The sequence below is a fragment of the Staurois parvus genome, unplaced genomic scaffold (assembly GCF_062004578.1).
Source record: "Staurois parvus isolate SC_StPar_1 unplaced genomic scaffold, SC_StPar_1.0 ptg000097l, whole genome shotgun sequence".
NCBI classification, from domain to species: domain Eukaryota; kingdom Metazoa; phylum Chordata; class Amphibia; order Anura; family Ranidae; genus Staurois; species Staurois parvus.
The window spans coordinates 3,414,001-3,440,028 of NW_028317893.1; the positions used below are offsets into that span (position 1 = coordinate 3,414,001).

At 40.9% G+C, this 26,028-nt stretch overlaps 1 protein-coding gene across 1 annotated transcript in view; it reads left to right on the forward strand.

The window, feature by feature from the left end:
• Positions 1-406: 406 nt before the first annotated feature.
• VAPA (VAMP associated protein A) overlaps positions 407-26,028 on the forward strand; it is an 82,093-nt gene continuing 56,471 nt past the window's right edge. The window contains exon 1 of the mRNA XM_089671010.1: positions 407-625. Coding sequence (XP_089527136.1) covers positions 544-625 — 82 coding nt within the window. The 5' untranslated portion in view covers positions 407-543. The remainder of the gene's footprint in view (positions 626-26,028) is intronic.

Below are 26,028 nucleotides of genomic sequence, written 5' to 3' on the forward strand. Positions count from 1 at the left end.
ATGCTGGCAGCGGAGGGCGGGTGTCAGTAGTTGAGGGTGTTAGTTTGGGATGCTGGCAGCGGAGGGCAGGTGTCAGTTTGGGATGCTGGCAGTGGAGGGCGGGTGTCAGTAGTTGAGGGTGTCAGTTTGGGATGTTGGCAGCGGAGGGCTGGTGTCAGTTTGGGATGTTGGCAGCGGAGGGCGGGTGTCAGTGGCTGGGGGGGGGAGGTAATAAGCAGAGTTCAGTATATACAGGAGCTGGAGACAGTGAGCTGACGGCTACACCTCACCGTCCGGTCCTACTGAAGGCCGCCTCCTCAGCCTTATCCCTCCCCGCCACCTCATTCCCACCGCACCGTTTCCCGCTCCGTTCGGGCGCTCACATGGTCCAGTCACATGACTGCCATGTCAGGAGGTCACATGGTACGGTCACATGGCCGTGACGTCACCTCCTCCTTCAAACCACTCCGATCTAGCATCTTCCTTGGTGTCATTTTGTGCCTGCCTCGGACTGGAGGCCTCTCGTCGCCTTTCCTTCCCCGCCGCGTCCCAGCTGTGAGGTGAATGTGTGCAGCCGGCGGGGCCAACATGTCCAAACACGAGCAGGTCCTGGTCCTCGACCCGCCTCACGAGCTCAAATTCAAAGGTAAACGGTGTCCGGCAGCATGAGGGGAGAAGGAGCGGGGAGGGAGTGCGGTGTGTCCTGTCATCAGGGCTGTATGTGAGGAAGGCAGGAGGGGAGCACAGCCCACACCTCAGCCCTGGCACTGCCTGCGCCTCTCCATTCCCGGCCTCCTCCCAGGGATCCCTCCCCCACAGAGGCCAGGGACTAGTCAGGCCTGGATTTCTCATTCACATGTGTACCCAGTCAGAGTGTTCTGGGCTCACACTTGTCACCTGCGTTGGCCTGAAGTGCTTTATCGTGCGTTAAGGTGGTAACAGAGCAAACCGTTTAGAAATAGAGCAGAATATTGGTGGGTGCAGAAGCCTGTAATGTACAGCAATGAGCTGCAGCGCATGCACTGGAGCCGCGTTACGCCACTTATGAATGGCACCACAATGCACGTAACGCACCGAAGCAGAAGAGACATTTCTGACCACATAGTGTGACACAATGCATGGCCATTTTCTAAACTTTTCTTTTTTTTTGCTTTAGCCGTGCGCTGTGCTCCTCCTTCCTCTGTGAATGTCATAGTGCTGGGAGGAGTAGAAGCAGCGCAGGAGGCTGGCATTAAAGTCAGGGGTATTCACCTAACACTCCCAAGGTCTGAACCCCGTGAGGGCCCTCATGGCTCTCCCTGGGCCTACTTGGTTAGTGTAGGATGACATCACTCCCGTGCATATGCAGGAGTCTTTCATCCTTACACACTGGCGCTGTGCTGCGCATGTGCAGCTCTGTACATCTTCAAGAGGATTGCGAACAGGCAGGTAAGTATATTGCAGAAGATACATGGCTTGTCACTTTTTTGCCACAGAGAACCTGCATGTTAATTTTTTCACCCTTTAATTCTGCTTTGTGTTACCAAAGGCACACAGACAAATTGGAGTGAGACTTTGTGAGGTTTTTTTTTTTCTAAACTTGTTATACCTACCTGCTCTGTGTAATGGTTTTGCACAGAGTAGCCCCAATCCTCCTCTTCTCGGGTCCCCTGTAGGCTTTCCTGGCCCTTCCCTCCTGTTGGTTGCCCCCACAGCAAGCAGCTTGCTATGGGGGCACCCGCTGCTCCGTGTGGCTCTTCCTCCTACCCCCCCAGCAAGTGTCCACCATAGAAAGCTGCTTGCTATTGGGAGAATTGTTCATGCTTGTTCCCAAGCTGGCTCTGTGTACATAAGACATACAGAGCGTGGCTTGGCCCATCCCTCCATTGTCAGCAGTGGGGGCCAGTGCCTTCTGCTGTGTCTGAGCCAATGAGGAGGGAGAGGCACAGCTCTCATGCATATGGTTATATCAAGATCAGGCTCAGGTTAGTATAAGGGGGAGGAGGGGTAGCTGAATGTGGAAGGTTTTTTTTATCTTCATGAATCTAATGCGTAAAGGTAAAAACTTTCTGCCTCTAGAACCATTTTAACCCCTATATGACAGCATTGCGCATATGTGCAGCGGCAGAGCAGGTGGGCCCTAATGTTAAGCCATTGCATATATGCGTTGTCTTGTCCAGGTGCATGCTACAATGGCACCTTGAGAATTGTGACGGAGCTGTCACTGACTGACAATCTGGAGCCAATAGGCAGGCCAATCGCAGTGCAGCAAGATCAGAAGCACTTCCTACTGGATTAGGGACAATGGCTCACATTTGGTGGGAGTGTCCAAAAATACAGGTAATTTGGCAAGAAATAATTCAAAATATACAGGCGCTATGGGTTCCTTCAATCCAGAAGGACCCATGGGTGTGTCTTCTTTATAAAACAGAGATGTCAGTAAAACAATATAAAAATAACATAATATATGATCTGTTTAGTGCGGCAAAAAGCTTAATTCCTAAATTTTGGCAGCTCCAGGATTCCCCCGACAATGAGGGACTGGATAGATAGAACTGAGCTGGTAGGTGGATTGGCTCCTGTCTAAATTAGCCCTAGTATATGTATGTATGAATGTGAGTTAGGGACCTTAGATTGTACGTCCCTTGAGGGTTAGGGACTGATGTGAATGTACAATATATATGTAAAGCGCTGTGTAAATTGAAGGCGCTATAGAAGTACCTGAAATAAATAAAACATATAATAATAAGATGGAGGAGTTGTTATATTAAGGAGGATAAGATGGAAATATTTAGAGCAAAGTGAAAATATTTAAAATTGAGGGGTGATTTGGTAGTAGAGTTGGAGAATCAAAATGGTTAATCGGACATATAGAAATGGGTTGGTTAACAGGAGGGGAAAGAGAATTTGTTTGAAATGGACAAGGGGTTTTCTAGGGGGAGGGTAGTAGGCTTTGGGGGGGGGGGGGGCAAATGGTGGAGTAAAGTGGGTGTTTTTGATGTGATTAAGTTATTTGTATTGATTGTTTGTTTTTTTTTTTCTAGAGAAAATGAATAAAAGATATTTAAAAAAAACAAAAAAACACTTCCTACTGGCTCTGAGCATCATGGCCCATGTAAAGTGCTGCCTCCGGCCATTATAACTGGCTTAATAAGAGAAATAAACAGTAAACTAATACATTAAAACTTAGTTTTGATTCACTTGTGGGTGCAGCACTGTGTACAGGGACCCAACTCAGTTCTGCAGCTGCTTTGCTTTCCTGGGCCTGTTATCACCAGTAGTTGTGGTAGAATTCAGTTGGTGTGTGGTGGAATGAGTGATCATGGCACATCACGCATTTTTTTTTTTTTTTTTTTTTTTTTTTTTTTTTTTTAATTTAAGTACGTGTGCTTTATTGAAATGTTACAAAGTGCAGTAGTCCAGCTTACCCTGCCAGTACTGACTTATTACTCACAACACAAACACAAAAAAAAAAAAAAAAAAAAAGTGCTGTCAGGGCTGCATGATCGATGTGCTGGCGATGTGTATACTTACAAGCAGCCGTCAGTCTGCACAGCCCGGACAGTGCTGACTGTTCATTTAGTGCAAGGCCTTGTGGTCCATTTGCCAGCTGTTTTTAAAGCTACACAGGTGGGGCGTTTAATAAGGATTTTTAACCCTTTAATGTCACTGTGCCTTTAAGTGGGCGTTAACCCTTTCGCTCCCAAAGCCATTTTTGCATATTTTTTTTTTTTTGTACATATGTTTAACAAAAAAAAAAATCATTTTAGGCCTGAAGATTACACAAAACCCCCAAAACATATATTTTCTGAAAGCAGACACCCTAGAGAAAAAAATGTTGGTAGTTCCAATTTTTTATGTCATAGTATAGTAAAGGTCTAGGAAATGCAACATTTCAGAAAAAAACACGCTAAAGTGATTTTAGGGTAAACAAACACAATAAATTACCCAATTTGTAAATTATGAAATACGAGGTTGCGCCAAGTAAATAGATACCTAACATGCCAAAACTTAAATTTGCGTGCGCCTATGAAATGGTGACAAACTGCAGTACTCTATATTTTCTGTAGGCGATGCTTCAAAAGTTTAGCATTACAGAGGAGGTTTTGTGCTAGAATCATTGCTCTCACTTTGATGTGCAGGGCGATATGTAACTTGTACCACAATCGACATTTTCACATATGGACGCCCTGATGTGTGCATTTTTGTAACGGACATGTAAAATTTATTGTAACGGACATGTAAGATTTGAGTGGAAATATGAAATCCTAGCCATAACAGGTGAGTAGATTAGATTATGTCAGGCCCTTTCATTGCAAAGGTGTGTGCAGGAACAGTCTGGTAATTAAGGATGTACATTGAGCCCCTGGGCAGTAGGGAAATGAATAGAAGGTACAAACAAATGGTCTGGGATCAGATGCATATGTATACACAATTACTCAATAGGCCTTACAGACCCAATCATCATTTAGCATTAATTAGTCTAAAGCCAGGTTCCTGGAGGTGACACTTTTTGTGTGTCAATCAGGTTATTACCTTCTGGGAAAACCAGTGACAGCAGACAGACTGTCTGCCTTATGTGGAAAGCTCTATAGGTAATATTCACATCAAAGGAGTATGTTTAATCTCACGCATGGCGTGTGGTGGACACGTGACAGGGTGATCATTTAACGAATCCTTAACAGTTTTACATTCGTATGTGCTTATATGTTGGGCTGGGGGACCTCAGAAATGTATTTTTTCATCACATAGGAGACACAACATCCCTCTATGTGATGATTTTTAGGCGACAGGTTCTCTTTGAGACATGCAATGTCTAAGAGACCCTGCATGTCTCCTCTGGGCTCCACTGGATGTATTGTAAGGCAGATCGCATTGCAACACATTGCTTCTCGGCTTTGCTAGCCGAGAAATTGACAGGGGTGACCTGGAAATGGCGTCAAACACCACTGGGTCACAAAAAGAAGGGGAGGAGAGCGGACGTTCGTCTGCTCTCCTCACTCCCCTCCACCCATCGTCTTCCACCATGGCACTCCCCAGGCCTGCAGATGGGCAAGCGGGGCCCAGATACATGGTGGGAGCGCGGGGGACCAGTACTGGAGGCTGTGGAAGCAATTGGGCGGTAGCGGAGTCACCTGACTGCTTCCACCTGACAGGCAGCAGTCTGCCTGTCAGTTTTATACACAATCCCAGTGGCAGCAGCCACCAGATTGTGTATAAACCTCCCTGTTGTCAGGTCTGAACATACAGACCTGGCGGCCAAAGGGTTAATGCTTGGGAGGGGGCATGGCTTCTCTATTATGTGACTGCTGTGATTGGCTCTTAGACTAGGTTCACACCTATGCAGTTTGTGTTTGATCCATTTCTGCAGTAAGTTTTGCGTTGCGTTTTTGCACTTGCTTTTTGATGCGTGTTTTTTTTTCCTTGTTGCTAGGCAGATTTAAAATGCAAAACGCAGCAAAAATGCACTACATGCTTTTCTGCAGAGTTTCCATTTTAGTCTATAGAACCAAAAATGCAACTTTTTCCAAAAAATGCATCAGGTGAAAACGCGGAGATGTGAACGTACCCATAGGAAATCATGTTAAATGGACTGTAATGCGTTTCTGCAAAACGCTGTGGAAACTGCTTAGGTGTGAACCTAGGGTTACAGTGGTCACATGATCGGGAGCCTTTCTGCTGTCTCCCAGAAGCTGTGACTGAGGGCTTGCTCAGTATGCACTCTCACAGCACACAATCCCAAGTTTCTGTGGACACACGTGTACAGTAATTGCTTGTTTAATCCCACTTTTCCTGCATGTATGCATTATGCAGCTGTCAAGAGGTTAATGTGTGGTTATACCTTGTTGGAAGAAAATCTTTATTTTTTTGAATTGGCGTTAAGTATGGCTTGGCGCACATGTTACAATGCATATCTTAGACCTGAAGATTACTTAAAAGAGAAGTGGGGTAATTTTTTTTTTTTTAAGTCGGTATCTTTCCCCAGCCTGCTCCGGCTGAGGGATTTTAGCTCGCTGTCAGCTGAAAACGGGTCACAGGAGTGCAGAACAAATTGCACTCCTGTGATCCACAGAAGTACAGACGAAAGAGCTTTGGCTGTACTTCTCCTTTTAAAACCTCCAAGCATTTTATATTTTTTGAATGAGAACCCTGTAAAGTAAAATGGACCAGTTGTTGTTTATTTTTTAATTCTCACAATATTTATGCTACTATTTATCAAATTTATTTTCAATATTTTCAATTTTTTTGTAAAATATAAAAGATGAGGTTGCTTTGAGTAAATAGATTCTAAATAAGTCATGTCTCAAAAAAGCACATGCCTGTAAAACAGAGAAAATTGTCCATAGGTGATTTTTATAGCCCTTTACAGATTATAAAGGGTTGGTCCTAAAATTATTGCTTACTCTGGTCTGCATGGTGATAGATATGTGTAATGGAAATATCATTTTGGTACGTGTGTGCACCCAAAATTAGCATCTACGTGTATATGTGCATGTCTGGTGGGGGCTTTAAAAATGTTTTGCGTTTTTTATGTATTGTATAAAACTTTAATTTGCCTTTTATTGCTTTCATAAGAGGGCTGATAAGCCCCCTATGTGATATCCTAGTGCAGATGACAGGTTCGCATTAGGGAGACATGAGGGCCTTCTTAGAATCCTAATGTCACCTCTGCATTCTATAAAGCTGAATGATCACAGGCAGTGCTTGATCAGCTTCTTCCAAAATGGCTGCAGTCTGAAGGTTTTGGGAGCACGTTTACATGCTGGCCCTGTTGTTGACCTAAGCGTTACATTGGCAGAAATAAAAGGATTCAAAAGAATTTTGCTGACAATTGTTTTTTTTTTTTTTTTTTTAAATATACATGTGAAAGAGACTGATAAAGTAAACTGTTTATCAATGTGTGTTGCTTTTATTGACTTTTTTTTAATAGTTTGTAAATTTATATTACATGGAGGCAGCCATGTTTGCTAATTACAAATGCAATCTTTGCTTCCTTCTTATGAGTGCCGGTGTTTGACAATTGTCTTATTCCACTGTAAGTTGACTAGAGAGGGTCTGTCTCACAGAAGAGTCTGTGCAATATAATGATGTGAAACAGCCAAACCTCTTCTGAGAACTCCTACAGGGTGATTTGTTTTTCTGTACAGGCTTTAATGCCATAGCCAAAATAAAAACCACAAACATCAGCACAGGGGACACAACTTAGTCAGTAGGAAGTGTCCTTTGTGCTGATACCTCTCCTGTTAGGTGAAATCCTCCTCCCATCCATGCCCCCATCCCTTCTGCTGTAATCTTCCCATGCAGTGGGGGTTGATAGAACTGAGCAGCTGTCACATGCCCTCATCAAGAGTGCCAAACTATGCCTGCCCTTTCCGCTCTGCTGATCCATTCATAGAAGTTATACTACAGCTTCTATGAATGGAGGGGGGTCGACCTTTTAATCATCCTGGAGGAGCTGCGTGGAAAGGGCGTGCATAGTCAGGCACTCCTGACGAGGTGACAGACCCTTAGTTATGTCAACTGCTGCCATACTAGCAGACTACAGCAGGAGGGGTCATAGGAGGAGGATTTTACCTAACAGAAGAGGCATCCGCACAGGGGACACATCCTACAGGGATTGTAAATTATGTCCCTTGTGCTGATTTTTGTGTTTTTTATTTTGTCTGCACTTAGGCTTTAAATCACAAGGGGGAGCTTGGTTATGAAAGCGGTCCTAAAATAGTAATGTGATTTTGGTGACTGCCATGTATCCTACAGATCCATGTGAAGTGTGGATTTCAATGAACAGTCCTATGGTTAGTTATAGCCCCCAAATCTCTTTGCTGTTTCCATTCGTTAGATTCTGGGGGTAAAATGGGTGTTTAGCTTTGGATTTGACCACAGCCTATAGATTAATGCTTTAATAGCAAGTTCTGTACAAGAAGAATGTTAGTCTTTCATTGTTTATAGCTATACTATGTGTGCTTCAGTACTGGAGCATGAATCTTAACTGTGTGGTAGCTGATCTCGGAGAAGGTGTGATTAACTATTCTTCCTGCAGGGAAGTTTCAAATCTACAGAGATGAGATCAGTTGAACATGTAGGGATTCTGTGTTAAAGGATAAGTTCACCTTTGGAAACATGTTACATTTTCCACCTGTTTTTTAGAGTGAAGCATGTAACATGTTCCCAATGCTGCCCCTCCTCTCCCCTGTGGCAGAAGTACAGAGAGAAGTTCCCCGTACTAGGTGTCACTTTTTAAATATAGCGCGGCCTCACAGGTTTCCGGCCACACAGTTGCATCATTCATTCACAGTGTTCTATAAATGAATGATCTACAAATCCTGAGAGCCTTAGCGGCTGTTTGCTTATAGTACATTGAATCTTCCTGTCAGTATATCTACTGGCTCGTACATCCCATATAGGCAAGCCGATATACTGACAGGTCTGCAGGAGACCTGCATGGCATCAGCCATCTGCTGCTCATTGATTCAATGCCTTACAGGCTGCAACCAAAAATAATAAATGCACATTTTTGTAACCTGCAAAAAAAGTGCATATATTATTTTTTGACAAAAGGTGAACTTATCCTTTTAACTGTATAATTATTATACTTATTCTTGTTTAAAGCAGTAGTACACCGCACCTAAAAGAAAAAAAAAAAAAAAATACAAAATCCCCTGCAAGGTAATGTCATAATGTGCTAGTTTGCATAGCATACTCGCACATTATGAAGGCCTTGCCTTAAAACAAAGCCCTCCTGTGGTGGGCTGTCACCACTACAGAGGCTTCCATCTTCACCCGGTCTTCTTCCGGGTGCATGAGCTCTGGCCATCTGACTGGCCGAGCCGCAATGATGTCATTCCCATGAATGCTCTAAAGAAATTACATGGGTATGCCGTTCCTTCGCTGTCAAAAGGAGCGAATATCTCCTAAACGGTGCACGTTTAGGAGATATTCATTTTACCTACAGGTAAGATTTATTATAAGCTTACCTGTAGGTAAAAGTATACAAAAGGAGTTTACTAACACTATAACAATTGGATATATGGGTTTAGATTATAATATTGTGATTGACAATAATACAGTATATGCACAGATGGCTTAAAATGGTTTTAAAGGCAAAAGGCTTTTTTAACCTTTCATGCATTCACTTCATTAAGGTAAAAATCCTTTCTATAGCAGCTAAAAAAATTAAGTTAGTAGCTATAAATACTGTAGCTGCTGACTTTTAATAAAAAAGGACACTTGCTTGTCCAGGGGTCCAGCGCTGCCTTCACCTGGGCCGGTTCTTCACCAGTCTCTGTGTCCCTGGCACTGCAGTGCTAACTGTGGGAAGCCAGCTGTGACTTCTTGTGGCTTCACAGCTGGCTCCCCACTGCATGCACATGCTGTATCCACGGAATGGTCCCGCAACCTTCTGGAACCTGCGGTATGTCCCAAGATTCTGCAGTCAGGGTTGTAGGGAAGGGGGGGGGAGCAGGGGAACTTTGACTTTGATCATCTAGGTCACAGGTGTCAAACACAAGGCCCGCGGGCGGAATCTGGCCCTCCAAGCCGTTTCATGTGACCCTTGCACTTCTCCTGCAGGTACCCCCTTGTCTCCGCTCTCACCTTGTCTTAACAGTCGGAAGCAGAGAGGAGAATAGAACTCCTCTGCCAAATCCTGCAACCCTCAGTGCAGCACCCCTCATCTCTTCCTCCCTGTTCTCCGCATTCAGCAGACTCTGGTTAATAACTCCACTCTCCTCTGGTCCTCCTCCAGACCTAGCACTTTCTGCTTTACAGCTCTGCCCCCAAAGGAGGTGCACGGTGATGTTAGTGAGGACTGACCTAGGCGATCCGGGTGAAATTGGAAGCAAGTACCTGTCAAAACCAGGTTCCCCCCCCCCTTTTCCAAAAAAGTGACCAAACATGGAAAGGTGGGGGAGGAGGTGGAAAAGCAGAACTTCCCTTTATAGATGAAGTTCTGCTTTAAGTAATGATCAAACTGTACTGGTTGATTAGATACTAATTATATAGCATAGAAATGGATATTTAGTAAATGGGATTGAGTAATTAGGTTAACTATTGATTAGCTTATTTTGTCTTAATTGGTTAATTGATTTCATTGTTTCCTTTTCCAGGTTTATGTTTACTTTTTAGTAACTTTACAAGATTGTATGTATGAGTAAATATATACAGGAACAGTATAATTTTACAAACAAGCATCACCTATATCATTAAAGTGTTTGTAAACGCTGAAGGTTTTTTACCTTCATGCATTCTCTTCATTAAGGTTAAAAAAAAAAAAAACCCACCTGTGTACCCCTCCCTTTATACTCACCCTCTTGATCCAGCAATGTGCACAGGAGCCTCGACAGTCTCGGGACTCCCCTTTCTCATTGGCTGAAACAGCAGCGGGAGTTGTTGGCTGTCAATCACAGCCAGTGGACCACTGAGGAGAGACTGGGGGGTGGGTCAAAGCTGTGGCTCTGTGTCTTATGCGTTCATGAAGCGGGACTCAGGAGCAAGCATGCACCAATGCCTACATAGCAAGTGGCTTGCTATTGGAGGCACTGGTCAAGGAGGAGCCAGGAGTGCCGACAGGGGACCCGAGAGGACCAAAACTATTTCCTAGAGCATTTAAGTATGATATAATTATTGAAATTAAAAAAAAAAAGCAGAACCTTTAATAGCACTTTAACCTCTTCCTGTCCAGCCATAGTCTAAAGATGGTGGATGGGGAGCTTTGCCGATGCATTCTAACGTACCTGTTCAGCATTTCAAAGAGCGTGCACCCGGGAGCTCGGCGATCAGTAGATCGCCCAGACACAGAAGATCACATTAGATTGTAATCTCCACGAGCAGGTCCCTCACATTCCTTCTGTATTTGTACTGTCTCCCTTATATTGTAAAGCGCTGTGCAGACTTGGCGCTATGTAAATCCTGTATAATAATAATTACTGCTGTGTCCGGGTGATCACATGGTATTTTACCATGTGATTGCTGTGTCCAATCACATAGTAAACATTGGCAAGTGAAACTAAAGATCGCCTCTCTCTACTCTGTGTGAGAGCAGAGACAAGCGGCCTGTGAGTGTACAGCAGCTTGTCAGGCTGCTTGTACACTCAGACTGCTCTGCCAGCCAGCCACAGTGTCCCTGATCAGTGCCCCAGTATATTCATAATAAATAATGCAACCATCCCCTGTCACCTTGTCCCTGAGTGCACAAAAACACCCCCATTCACCATACCTGCGCCTTGATCCTGGCCTTGCCCCATACCTGCGCCCTGATCCTCGCCTTGCCCGTTTCAACTGCTCAATTTTCAAATATCTATCTAATTAACTATCTCCCATCGTTTGTAGACTCTATAGCTCTCACACACACTAAATAATATACACTGTTTTGGGTTATTTTTACCCCATAAAAGTAGCAAAATATATTTTGGCCTAATACTGTGAAGAAAAATTATTTGTTTTTAACATTTAAGAAAAACCTAAGCAAAAAAATTTTTTTTTTTTTATTTTAATTTTTTCAAAATATTCATTATTTTTCATTTATATAGCAAAAAATTCAAATACCACCAAAAGAAAGCTCTATCTGTCTCAAAAAATAAGAATTTCATATGGGTACATTGTTGCATAATTTTCACTCAAAGTGTGCTGAAATCTTAAAATTGGCCTGGAAGGGGCGAAGGTGTCTGGACTTGAAGTGGTTAAAGAGCTGTCATTGAGTTTCTGTCAAGTGACCTAGGCTGAGATGATTTCATTGGTCTGCTGCCCACAGGAGGACGCATTTCTTCACTCAATGATCAGGCTGTTGTATTTCAGTGGGGCTCCCCTGAACTGCAAGTGTGAAATGCTCATTTAGCTTAGAGGGGGAGGAATACTACACCTTTTCCCTTGCTCCCCCAAATAGCTAGAAACTTCTCCGATGGCCTGGAATTGGGTATGCCCTGGCTGTACTTGTGTACAATGCACGACTACTGGTCGTGCATTGTATTTGATGATATCCGCCTGCGACTGGTGGAGCAAGAAAGAAAAGCTGCTTCGGGTGGCTGATTGTACTTTGTGGTGGAAATCTGCTAGAATGAGGCAAGTGTTAAAGCTTATTCCTTTACTCAACAATTCCCAGTCCGTCGGATGTACCCGAACGTCTTTGGATGGGAAGCGTGAAATCTCGGTCATTGCTGAAGCGAGGACTGAGATATCATTCTTTACAAGCAGTGATTCTGTACAAAGTAAAAGTAATCCGAGTGGCTAAAGTGCTGCTGGATTGGTTTTACAGGTGGTGGAAGGGGTACCCCCCACCCACTGCCTTTACCAGGCTCTCTCCTGTGTGATCAGGGAGCACAGTAAAGATGCAACTGTTGGTATCCAACTCTGGGCACACAGTGAGAGGAACAGATGTCATTCCGATAAGGATTTCGTCCCTTTCAATTTTGGCACTTTGTTTACAAGTTAGAAAGCATCGGATTGAACCAGAGTTTGATCCAATGCTTTCAAGGGCAGAGGAGAGATCTAGGGTCTAATAGACCCCAGATGTCTCGGTAAAGAGGACCTGTCACTGCTTATTAAAAGTGATCAAAAAATATTTAGGGGCAGTATTAAAATACTTAAAGTTTTTTTTTTTTTTTTTTAAACTTGAATGTGCTACTGTCCCACTGTGCTTGAGCACAATGGTGAACGCACACGTCAGTCCCGCACACACATGTAAATGTTAATTGCACCACAAGTATTTCTCTTTGTCTTCTTTGTGGCACACAGTGTGTCATGTAGAATGTTCTTTTTTCTTGTAGTCATATCGTTATAACATTGGTCTGTTTGGATTTTGACCGCAGGGTATTTCCTATATTTTAGAATTCTATTGTGTGTAAAAAGGAATAGCTTGCTGACTTCCTTCTCCAGTGTAATGGGGGATGGATAAAACAAATGGCACATGTTAGTGCTTTAAAAGCTCCATTAGCTCTGGGCTGTTTGGGATACATGGTTTGTGAAGAAACAAATGTTATTAGTGGTTTGTGAGGAATGTTTTAATACTATCGTGTTTTTGTGTGTTCGGTTGAACTTTGACTTTTAACTTGTATATCAAATGAAGTCTGAAAATACAGCTGATAATAGTAAAGGTCTAAACTGATGGTTGATGAAATTTATGGAATGGATCAAATAGTAAAAAAAAAAACGAATGCTCTATACCAGATCATTTCACATAATGTAGTGTGTGTATGTAAAAGGTGTGAGAATTGTGTAATCATTTTCATTCATCTGATATGGGAGGTTTATCTCGAGGAATATGAAGGGTGTGAGCACCTAATGGCCACAACCAACGGTCAGGCTGCAAAGAATGTTAAATCCTTTTCTAACATGCAATTTTTTTTTCTCCCTAGTATATAAATACTTGCTCCATTCAATCACTCCATGCTATTTGTTTTTTTTTGTTTTTTTTCAAATTTAAAAAGGATGAAGAAAATTAGAGTGACTGGCATAGTATCACTGGGTTGGCTTAAGGACAACGTGGTGCCTATATTTAAAAATAATCAAAATCTTTACCAGGTAATTATAGACCTGTTAGTTTAACATCTATAGTTGAGAAGATACTGGAGCGTTTAACCACTTCAATACCGGGCACTTGTTCCCCTGTTTCCTGCCCTCTTGCAGCCTGATTCCTAGGGGAAAGGAGGCTAAGGAAATGGTTTCCACCTGCAGCAGATTGATTACATCATCTCAGCCTAGGCAATGTCACCTGCTAAAGCTCAAGGGGGACTTTTTAACCACTTCGATAGCGGGCACTTTTACCCCCTTCCTGCCCAGGCCAATTTTCAGCTTTCAGAGCTGTCGCACTTTGACAATTGTGTGGTCATGCAACACTGTACTCATATTAAATGTTTATAATTTTTTTCACACAAATAGCTTTCTTTTGGTGGTATTTAATCACCACTGAATTTTTTTTAATTTTTGCTAAATAAAACAAAAAAAACCTGAAACTTTTGAAAAAAAGAACACTTTCCTTTGTTTCTGTTATAAAATTTTGCAAATAAATTACATTTCTTCATAAATTTAGGTCAAAATATATTCTGCTACATTTCTTTGGTGAAAATAATAATTGAATTTTGTATCTTTTTTTTTTTTTTTTTTTTTTTTTTCCATTTTATTTTTTTATTTTTTTATTTATTACATTTTTTTCTTTTTTTTACTTTTATTTTTCAGCACACTGTGACCAAAGCAATACAATGTTACCATAATAACGTTGAACTACTCTGGCAAGTGATCAGGAATTTTTTTAATTGTTAACATGTTCTGATTGCTAATGCCAATGTATTTCATTGATATTTGCAATCGTTACGGAATGAAACTGATTCATTCAGTCTTTTTTGTTGTGATTAGCTGTGATTGGGCAAAGCTGATCACATGATACAGATGGGCTGTGATTGGCCCTGTCTGTATCATGTGACTGCCTCGACCAGTCACAGCTAACAACATAATTGTATACAATGGCTGGCATGACAGGAAGCCATCCGTTATATACAATTGACGTGATTGGTCACATGACATTGGCAATGGGCCTGTGTAGTGATGTCATTGGCTGTGTCCTGTGGACACAGCCGGTGACAGATCGTGCTGCTGCGCAGCCGCGTGAGCGGCTCATTTTGACAGGACGTCATATGATGCTCAGTCAAAACGGCGAGTGTTCCACCCGGCCATCAATCTCCTATAGGCCGGGCAGGAAGGTGTTAATAAAAGACCACATAGATGAGTTCTAACTGGCAAAAAATATTTTAAGCAACAGACAGCATGGAGTCCTAAAAGACAGAAGTTGTCAACAAATATGATTTATTTTTATGAGGAGGTGAGCAAAACCTTGGACAGAGGGGTGGCTGTGGATGTGGTATACTTGGATTTTGCAAAAGCGTTTGACACAGTTCCCCACACACGGCTAATGTGTAAGGTAAAGTCTACAGGCTTGGAAAAATCTGTATGTAAATGGATAGAAAACTGGCTAAAAGATCGTATTCAGAGAGTAATGGTTAATGATTCATACTCTGAATGGCCTAGGGTTGTCAGTGGTGTACCCCAAGGTTCAGTGTTGGGACCCTTACTTTTTAATATATTTATAAACATTTTAGGATCTGAGATTAGAAATCCCATTTCAGTCTTTGGAGATGACACCAAGCTGTGCAGTGGAATAACATCCTTACAGGATGTCTCCAATTTACAAGCCGACCTCAATGCACTGTTTAATTGGGCAACTATGTGGCAAATGAGGTTTAATGTTGATAAATGTAAGGTTATGCACTTGGGGGCTAAGAATATGCATGCATCATACATACGGGGGGGGGGGGTACAACTGGGGGAATCAATGGTGGAGGACTTGGGAGTTCTGGTAGATCAGAAGCTTAATACTGGCAAGCTACAGATCTTTAGTAACACCTCATCTGGAATATGCAGTTCAGTTTTGGGCACCAATTCACAAAGAAAATTGGGGAACTGGAGAGAGTGCAGAAAAGGGCAACCAAACTGATCAGAGGCATGGAGGAGCTCAGCTATGTGGGAAGATTAGAGGAACTGAATTTATTCTCTCTTGAGAAGAGGAGATTAAGGGGGGATATGATCAACATGTATAAATACATCAGTGGTTCATATAGGGAACTACGTGTAGAGTTACTCACCCTGAGGTCATCACAGAGGACAAGGGGGCACTCTTTTTACGTCTGAAGGAAAAGAAATTTAATCTCCAAATATGGAGAGGTTTCTTCACAGTAAGAGCTGTGAAAATGTGAAATAGACTCCCTCAAGCGTTGGTTTTGGCCAGCTCAGTGAATTGCTTCAATAAAAGGCCTGGATTTTTTCCTAGATACACTGAATATAACTGGATACTAACATTTATAGGTAAAGTTGATCCAGCGAATATCCGATTTGCCTTCCTCTGGCTCAACTGTGGGTGTAGGATTTTAACTTTTTTTTTTTTTTTTGTTCAACTGCATGGACTTTTTTGTCTTTTTTTTCAGCCAGACTAACTATAGGGTAAATTCACTAAGAGATAAATACTACATAGATTTTTAAGTTAAAATGTGGTATTTATTTCAAAAGTAGTTGATTCACTAAAAAAGTGTTATTTACTGAATGCATTTAAATATTTGTTTTGCGATATTTAGCACTTAAGTTTTGCGTTTTTTTTTTAGTTTTTGGTAGGTTTTGTCACAATTTTTTTTTTTTGCAGGCTAACATTGCACCATCAATACTGTGAAACTATGAAAACATTTTCATTTACAAAATGATCTCCCTCTGATGAAATTTTACAATTTATTTTCATTCCTGAGCTCAGAGGAGAACATTTTACCACTGATACATTGTATATTTTGCACTTTCTGACCAGTGCAGAGTTCCTCTAATTGTTTGGTTTTTTTTGTACATTTCTAAAATACCGCCAGCAATAACCTGGTGATAAATAACGAACGTGGGAGCTTTTTATTGAATTTAATGATTTATCTCATGTTTTTTTTGCGGTATATATCTCACTATTTTAACAAATGTGTTGTATTTACCTCACATTCGATATTTTAATTTGATGAATTGACTCTATTATCTCATGCAATAATTTATGCAAATAAGTCACGTGACCGTGTTATCACATGCGTTAAACTTTAGTGAATTGACCCTCTATGTAACAAAGTGGTTGTAGACGCTGAAGGATTTTTAACTTCATGCATAAAGGTAAATCCTTTAGTGTACAGCTCCCTCCACCCGCAGCCCCTCTAATACTTGCCTGATCTTGATCCAGCGATGTGCACAAAGTCAGTATCTCTCCCAGGTCTCTCTCTCCTCAGTGGCTGAGGCATAAGTGGGAGCCATTGGCTGATTCTGCTGTCAATCATGAGCAGTGAGACGCTGTGTGTATCCCATAGACACAGAGGTGGCTCAGGAGTGAGAACGCACAAGTGCCCCCAGAGCACTCAGCTTGCACTTGACAACAAGGAGGGGCCAGAAGTGCTGGTGGGGTACCTGAGGAGAAGAGGCTTTGGGCTGCCCTGTGAAAAACCATTGCACAGGGCAGGTAGTATGACATGTTTTTATAATATTTTTTTTTTTTTTCAATTTTTTTTATTTTGTTTTAAAATGTCAGGAGAAGAAAAGAAGAAATACAAAGAAAAAAAGAGGAGAATGAACTCCTCACATAGGAAAGAAAGTAAATGGGACTTAGAGGGTACCAGAAATAATAATAATTAAAAAAAAGAATTCTGGGTTAAGTTAGTGTTTATTTTAATCACTAAAACATCTCATGTTAAAAGAAATACATTTGAATATCCCAAACTTAATGATAATACTTGTTCAGTAACATGTATCCGATGCAATATTTCTCAACCAGAATATTAAATATAGCACCTACAACAACAAATCGTTGATTATACAATATGTCAACAGATTAAATACCCTAAGTACACATGTCAGCAGTGAAACAAATTTAGATCACTACAAATCAAATGTGATTATACATTATATAAATATCTCAGAAATTATTGAAGGGCAACTTTCCAAATAATTCATAGCTCAGAAAAACAAATAGTATACAGAGCTATTCTAGAGCATTTTGATAGAACCTAAAGTCCTCAGGCCCGCATAGAAAAGCGCCTCAGATGGTTGGTGGAGGAGCTCACAAGCTGAATTTAGAAAAATATAAAAACATCAGCTACCAATGAAAGTTTCCAAAAGATGCTCTGAAAATTGAGGTAAAAAGAAATATACCTTTTAAGAGATAAACACCACAGGTTAAATGCTCCACATAGACAATAATTACTCTCAAGTTTGGCAGCATTGCATCACAAAAAAGGGGCCCGAGAAACGCAGGTCCCGAATCGGGTACTAAAATATAGAGTATGTTGGAGCGAAAAAGGGGGCTACTATCCCTGCCAGTAGTGTAATAATGATAATAAAAATTAATATTATGTTTACCTCAGTCAGAACAATTAGGAACCCCAAAGGGATTGGCAACAATCAAATGCGCAGTATATAGTGGACCAATCCTCAAATAGGGAAACGCATGCTAAAGAATAAAGACAACAAGGAATTAGATAATACCTATTGCGAGACAACCAATATTGTACAGTACCAGCCATAGGCTCCAGAATGCATCTTCAAAGTCTCACCAATGTTGCACCTGCACCACAACACCACCTCCCCATCAACCAACAGACTTTAATGCCAAACCAACTCATTTTTTTTTAAATTTAAATATTTATTAATAGTTTTCACAGAAATAACAATAGAAAAAAGATAAAAAAGACATTTTCATCTCGATCATCATAAATATGCAATTATTTATTATTACTTCATTTACCCCCCTCTTGAAACCTTGACGACCCCCCCCCCCCCCACTCTGCATTTTCCTTATCTTGTATCCAAAGCAAGCATATCCTACCCAACTGTTCTCTGACGTTCTACTTTTCACTTTGTCACGCTTATTACAACATTTTTCCATTTTTTCCATTTCGCGAGATATACCTCCAGCTTATCTTCCTGTATATAATATGTCTTCTCCATCTCCCTAGTCCAGTTTACTCTCTCTATCCACTCCTCCTCTTTCGGTATTTCTTTTTTCTTCCAATACTTAGGGATCAGGCTTTTTGCTGCATTCAAATAGTACCCTAAACCTAATTTCTTATATTTACTAACTGATAGCTCTGAACTGTGTAACAGGCACATCCCTGGATCTAACCCGATGTTCATTTCAATGATGTTCTCTATTAAATATATTATTTTTTTCCAGAATATTTGAATCTTTGGACATTCCCACCAAATATGATAAACTGTCCCCACTTCCCCACACTCTCGCCAACACCACTGTGATTTCTCCGCACTTATCTTACACTCCACACTCGGAACAATGTGCCATCTTGTCAAACATTTATAATTTCCACATCCCTCAAACTTACATTTCCGTGAACTAATCTATTTATTTTCTTCTGTTTTCCTTCATCTAATACCACCCCCATATCTCTTTCCCAATTCACAATGTGCAATGGTTTAGTGTTTGTGTCTAAATCTGTGAGGATTCCATATACTTTAGCTATTCCATGTTTCCCATCACCCCGTGCATCTAGCAACCTTTCAAACAAATTCCAATCCTTTTTCGTTCTCAGGGGTTTTGGGAGATTTCCCCAAAAACATTTTAATTGATAATAACGCCACTCATCTAGCCTAGTGAAAATATTTCCCTTTTCCTTTTCCAACTCTTTAAAGGTCTTCAGTTTCCCTACCTGTTATCTCTTCTCTACCTGGTGGAAAAAATTCTGTGTTTCTTAGTGGCATTAGTATAGAATTAAATTCCCATTTCATATATTTGTGTATTTTATCCCATTCCCTTAATACATTTACAGTGTACAAACTTAAATCCTCCTTCAATCCTCTATATTGCGTCGGTAGCGGTTCCACTAAGTGTATTCTCAATTTTTACCCAACTTTTCCCCGCTAAATTGAACGTCCAGTCAAAAATTCTCCCTAATATTACTGCTTTGTAATATCTCTTTATATCTGGAACTCCCAGACCACCCTTCTCTTTATCTCTACTTAGTATTTCGTGGGACACCCTCGGTTTTTTCTTCCTCCAGATATATCCCGTTATCATTCTTTTTATTTCTTTGAAAAAAGCTCCCGGGAGTTTAATTGGTATCATTTGGTATCTGTATAAGATTTTTGGTACAATTATCATTTTTGCCAGGTTTATATGTCCTAACCACGATGGGATTCCTCTCTCTAATGCTTTTAATTCCCCCTTTACTTCATTTAATAATGAAATATAGTTTAGCTTATACAAGTTTTTATACAACGCGCTGAGCCTTATGCAGGCCATAGATGGGGAGAAAAACGGCCGATTTTTCGTCCGAAAATAAAACCGGCCGATTATCTTATCGTTAGTGGACGATTTTGTCGGCCGTTTTTCGTGTATTTTGGACTTTCAGATTATCGGTGATGTTGGAAAATTTTCGAAAAACGCCCGACTTTATCCTCATTGATGGTCAAAAACGAACGATCGTTTTCCGAAAAAGGATCACAAAGGCCACAAAATGACATCATTTCCCGTTATAGGTTACTCATTAATCGGCCGATTTTCGTAATAATTGGTGGTCAGGTAAGTTTTTTAGACCGACCGATAGTTCGTTAATCGGCCGAAAATCTGCCGTTTTTCTCCCCATCTATGGCCTGCATTACTCCCAAATATTTTATATCTTTCTTTCCAAATAAAGGGAAATTCTTTTTGTATTTTTTCTTGTTCACTCTTTGGGATGTTTATGTTTAAGATCTCAGTTTTTGTTGGGTTGATTTTTAAATTTGATAATTCTCCATATTCCTTCAGCAGTTTCATTAGATTTGGGAATGTTATCCTGGGATTCCCCACATAAAACAGCAGATCATTGGCAAAAGCTGCCACTTTATGTTCTACACTTCCTATCTGAATTCCCCTTATATCTCCATTTTTCCTTATTGTTGATAAAAGAGGCTCTAATGACATAACATATAATAAGGGGGACAGAGGGCAGCCCTGCCTTGTTCCATTTGACATCCCAATGGGCTCTGTTTTTTCCCCATTTACTATTACCACTGCAGAGGGCTTACTGTACAGCTTTCCAATCCATTCCCTCATTCTAACTCCAATTCCCAGGGCTTCTAAGGTGTCCATCATGAAGCCCCAGTCTACTCTATCAAAGGCCTTTTCTGCGTCAATTGAAAGGGCCACCACTGGTACCTCCCCTTTTTTACTTCTCTGTATCAGCATCAGGGATCTCAGCCCATTGTCCCTGCCCTCTCTTCCTAGGACAAAGCCCACCTGATCTCCATGTATCCATTCAGGCATAAACTCCTTCAACCTATTCGCTAGGACCTTTGCATATATCTTAGTGTCTAAATTCAACAGTGAGATGGGCCTATAACTTGAATACTGTGAGGCATCTTTCCCTTCTTTATGTAACAGTACCACATGAGCCTGTAAAGATTCTCCCCTCATGTCCATCTCTCTCCCCAGGGCGTTCATATATTTTTCCAATTTGGGAGTTAATATTTCACTAAATATTTTATAGTACCCTGCTATATAGCCATCCGGTCCTGGGCTCTTCCCCATCTCCATGCTTTTTACTACTACCTTTATCTCTTCTTGTGTGATCTCTGCTTCAAGGGAATTTAGTTGGTCCTCTTTTATTTTCGGTAATCCCGCATTTTTTAGATCTTCCTTTTTTCCCTTTTTTCCTTTTCCATATTATTTACTTCGTCGTATGGGATGATATTATACAAATTCCTATAATAATCCACAAACATCTTTGCGATCTCTTTATTTGAGTGGACCAATTCTCCCTTGGGGCTTTTTATTTTATCTATATAATTCCTTTTTTTTTTTTTTTCCTTAAGGTTCTCATTAGATATTTTCCTGGCCTATCTCCCCATTTATAATTCTCACTTAGCACTTTGTTGTAAACTCTCCTTCTCCATCAGAGTTTCCAGTTCCTCTTTCTTTTTTGTTATCTTCTGCTTAATTTCTTTTACCATACTATTTTTGTGTATCTGTTCTAGCTCCGATATATCCTTTAAGAACCCACTAATTTTTTCTCTTCTTTCTCTTTTCTTTCTTGCCCCAATAGCAATCAGGATTCCTCTTATATATGTCTTGTGAGACTCCCATACTGTTGCCTTAGACACGTCCTCTGTCTCATTCTCTCTAAAGAATCTCTCAATTTCATTCATATGTGATCCTCTGCCGCCACATCTGACATCAATGACGTCACGACGCTGATGACATCATGACACGGCGCGGATGTAGGATGTCACTTCTGCCCACCATCTGCACAGCGCTAACCAACATGGCTGTGCCGCCACAACACCACATAATAGAGATCACAGCAACCAACACACTGCCGCCATATAAAGGAAAAAATGGGAACAAAGCGCATCAGTAGACGCAAAACCAATGGGCCAAATACTTAACTTCACTTAGGCTCTTAAACACAAAGCACCATCTATGGGACAGATTGCATGTTACAATACTCATAATAACTAACGCATCTAGGTTGAATATGAAAGGCCGAATATACCTCCTACAGGCCAGCCGTCCAAGCATCATATGTCCAGGCTATAAACAATATAATGAAATATTTGTCAATAGCCATGAAATTTTATATATTGGTGATTAGTTTACAACATAGTGCCCTTCAATAATTTCAACACAATGATGCAATATGCATGCCTAGTTATTTAAAACAAAAATACATAGAAACATTGATAGATGGCCATTATTAGGATCACATCTAACAGGGATTCTGAACTATAAAAAGGGTTTGAAGCTTATAGTCCTTTAAACCTGGAAATTTAGTAGCTTGCAGGGTGAAAATTCACTTACTTTCACGCTGCAATAAAAGACTATCCACATCCCCACCTCTCTCATGGATGGGGATGTGCTCTACAAAAAAATGTACTTTAGATAGGTCATAATTGTGATAAAGACTACATGTCTGCTAATAGGCGTTTCCGGTCTTATTTTGATGATTAAAGATATATGATCGTGGATGCGTTGAGAAAATATCCGCTTCGTTATAACCTCAGATATACAGCACCCATAGTTTGGAAATTTTCTGAACATCTTGGTGTGTATACACGTCCATTGGGTACATTTACTGCAGTGGCTTTGAACAAATACTGGCAAAAATTGCATTTTTCCACAAGGTGATGTGCCTATTTGTTTAGGTTTGGGCGAATCCTTTCTTACATAGTGACTCTGTACCAGTTGATCCTTCGAGGATCTAGATATACGAAATGTGATTTGTGGTGAAGAGCTAATGTATTTGTAAATCGTATCATCTGCCTGAAACAAATACCGAAAGATACCTAAAATATCACGCACCAATTGCTCTTGACCTGTAAAGCAAGTAATAACTCTGGTGGTAGAAGGAATAGATCTATGTTTAGATTGATGAATTAGTTGGGACCTGTTTAGATCTTTAACTCGATTGTAGGCTTTCTTTAAACAAGATCTACTATAGCTCCATTGCAAGAGGCTTGTTTGTAAAGCTTTGGCTTCATTTACAAACTCCATATTTAGTACAGTTCCTTTTAATTATTAGATACTGGCTATATGGAATACTCAATATTAACAATTTGGGATGTGAGCTTGTGGCGTGGAGAATGGGGTTTCCCGACATAGGTTTCCTATATAGTGAGAACCAATGCTTCCGTCAATGTTTACAAATATTGTGACCTCAAGAAACGTGATGGCTTTTTGATCACAGTTGATGGTGAATTTCAAATTGAATTGATTATTCATCATTTTAGAGAGAAATGATTGTAGCGCTGTATTGGTGCCCCCCCCAAACGAAGAGGACGTCATCGATGAAACTATGCCAGGTGATTTGCCCTATATCATCTTGCAAATCCTCCCTTTACAAACAGTTCTCCTCCCTGTTAGAGATGATCGTGAATCACGGGGTGCTGGCGAGTAATCCCTAGCCAGAACCTGGTGATTAACAGATGCGAATGGCGGTGCGGGTAGGACTCGCATGCCGAGCGTACCCGGAAATGCAAAATCACATATGGGATTTTTCGTACCCCTGCCGCCCTGTAGCAGTGTATCTGGTATAGGGCGGTTGGGAAGAAGTTAAAAAAACTAAAGGGAAAAATAAGCAGGCAGAATCTGCTGGCATGCAAACCAAAAATAATCTGGGAAAACATCCCCACAACAATTATTGGGCTTTACTGGCACATCACAGGACAGAGATTAAAATATAGAACATTTTATTACATTATCTCCATAAAACATACAAAGAAGAAATTCATAAAAATGAACACCAATATGGTGTCCTATACAGCAATGTGATCTAAAAACACAATACCCCAAAGTGATTAGGAAATGTAACCTATATATTATGTACACCCAACCCAGGTGAAATAAGGTAGATAGGTCCCAATATGAAGGTCAACATGTTTCTCAAAATAGCGTAGCTTCTTCAGGACCATAAATTGTGGTATATTTTTCTAAATGGAAAAAGCAAAACCAGTATTACCAAACAATATGGATACAGAAGGCATTTAAATTCAATCATACATATAGCCAGTGGTGCATCGAAATTAAAATTCTGGTGCCAAAAAACCTGAAAATTCAGGATGCACTTGGCTGAAAACCGAACCCAAAATGGACAGTTTTTAAAAATTAATATTTTTTTAAACGCAATTTAATTTTTTGGGAAAAAAAATTACACTTTAATGAATAAAAAAACAAAACACAAATATATACCCCAATTTTTTTGTAAAATATGAAAATGTTACTCCAAGTAAATAGATACCCAACATGTCATGCTTTAAAATTGTACATGGTCGTGGAATGGCAGCAAACTACAGTACTTAAAAATCTTCATGGGTGATGCTTTAAAATTTTCTACAGGTTACCAGTTTAAAGTTAGAGGAGGTCTAGTGCTAGAATTATTGCTTTGCTCTGACGTTCGTGGCAATACCTCATGTGTGGTTTGAACACAGTTTACATATGTGGGCATGGCCTAAGTATGTGTTCACCACTACTCGGGAAGGGGGGGCGGGAGCAGGAGCACTTTCAACAATTTTATTTCATTACTTTTTTTCACACTTTTTTTTTTTTTTTTTTTTTTTTTAACTTTTTTTTTTTTTAATCACTTCTATTCCAAACACAAGGAATGCAAACATCCCTTGTGATAGAAATAACAGTGACAGGTCCTCTTTATGGAGAGATATGGGTTTAATAAGACCCACATCTCCCCTCTACAATGTGAAGCATTGATCTAGTGCTGTAAAAAAAAAAAAAAGTCTTGTTTGCAAGGCGCCAGAACAGGAAGTGGCATAATGACGTCGCTCCGGTCCTCCAAGGGCATAGAGGTGACTGGAGGCCATCTTTCCTTCTATGCGTCGGGATCGTTGGATGGGTTCTCAGGTGGGGGGGGGTATTTTTGGCACCTGTATTGGTGCTTTTTCTTTTATTAGCCTAGGGCCAATAGGGGTATTTTTAATGCTTCCATTTAAAACGGCTGCCTGGCATTTTATGTAACAAGTCTGAAGGATGGCTATAGGGGCCTCAAATCCCCAATAACTGGATGGCCCAAATATGCAGCGGGATACGCTCCAAAAAGGATCCTAGGGAAGCACAAGGCGTATATATATATAGACTTAAAGTGTTACTAAACCCAGGACCCTGCATTCACTATATCTGCAATTGACATATATTTAGAAAATGCTTTGCGGTTTGTTTGCTACATAGACATGATTATGTCAACGCTAAAAAGCAGGAGGGTTTAATGCATCTGTATACAGAGTTCTGCAAATGTGAGAACTACAACTACCTGGCGATGAGCGCTTTAGGTAGTTCATTGATTCTCACTGTCATTCAGTAACTGCCTGCCTGTAGGGACAGACGGCTGCACTGACAATCTGCAGGAGCTTGAGATTGCACCCGTGATCTGCTGATCGTGGGTGCAATGCTTTTCATGCTTCTATAAAAAATAATAAATGCACTTTCTTTTTGGGCATTTTCTCCTATTCTTCTTTGCAGTACCTCTCAAGCTCCATCAGGTTGGATGGGGAGCGTCGGTGCACAGCCATTTTCAGATCTCTCCAGAGATATCCAATCGGGTTCAAGTCTGGGCTCTGGCTGGGCCACTCCAGGACATTCACAGTGTTGGCCCGTAGCCACTCCTTTGTTATGTGGGCTGTGTGCTTTAGGGTCTTTTTGTCCTGTTGAAAGATGAACCGTCGCCCCAGTCTAAGGTCCAGAATGCTCTGCAACAGGTTTTTATCAAGGATGTCTCTGTACATTGCTGCATTCATCTTTCCTTCAATCCTGACTAGTCTCCAAGTTCCTGCCCCTGAAAAACATCCCCACAGCATGATGCTGCCACCACCATGCTTCACTGTAGGGATGGTATTGGCCAGGTGGTGAGCGGTGCCTGGTTTCTTCCAGACATGACACTTGGCCCTTTTGTTTATTCAGACCAGAGAGTTTTGTTTCTCATGGTCTAAGAGTCCCTCAGGTGCCTTTTGGCAAACTCCAGGCGGCCTGCCATTTGCCTTTTACTGAGGCGTGGCTTGGTTACCTTGCTGGCTAAGGCCCTT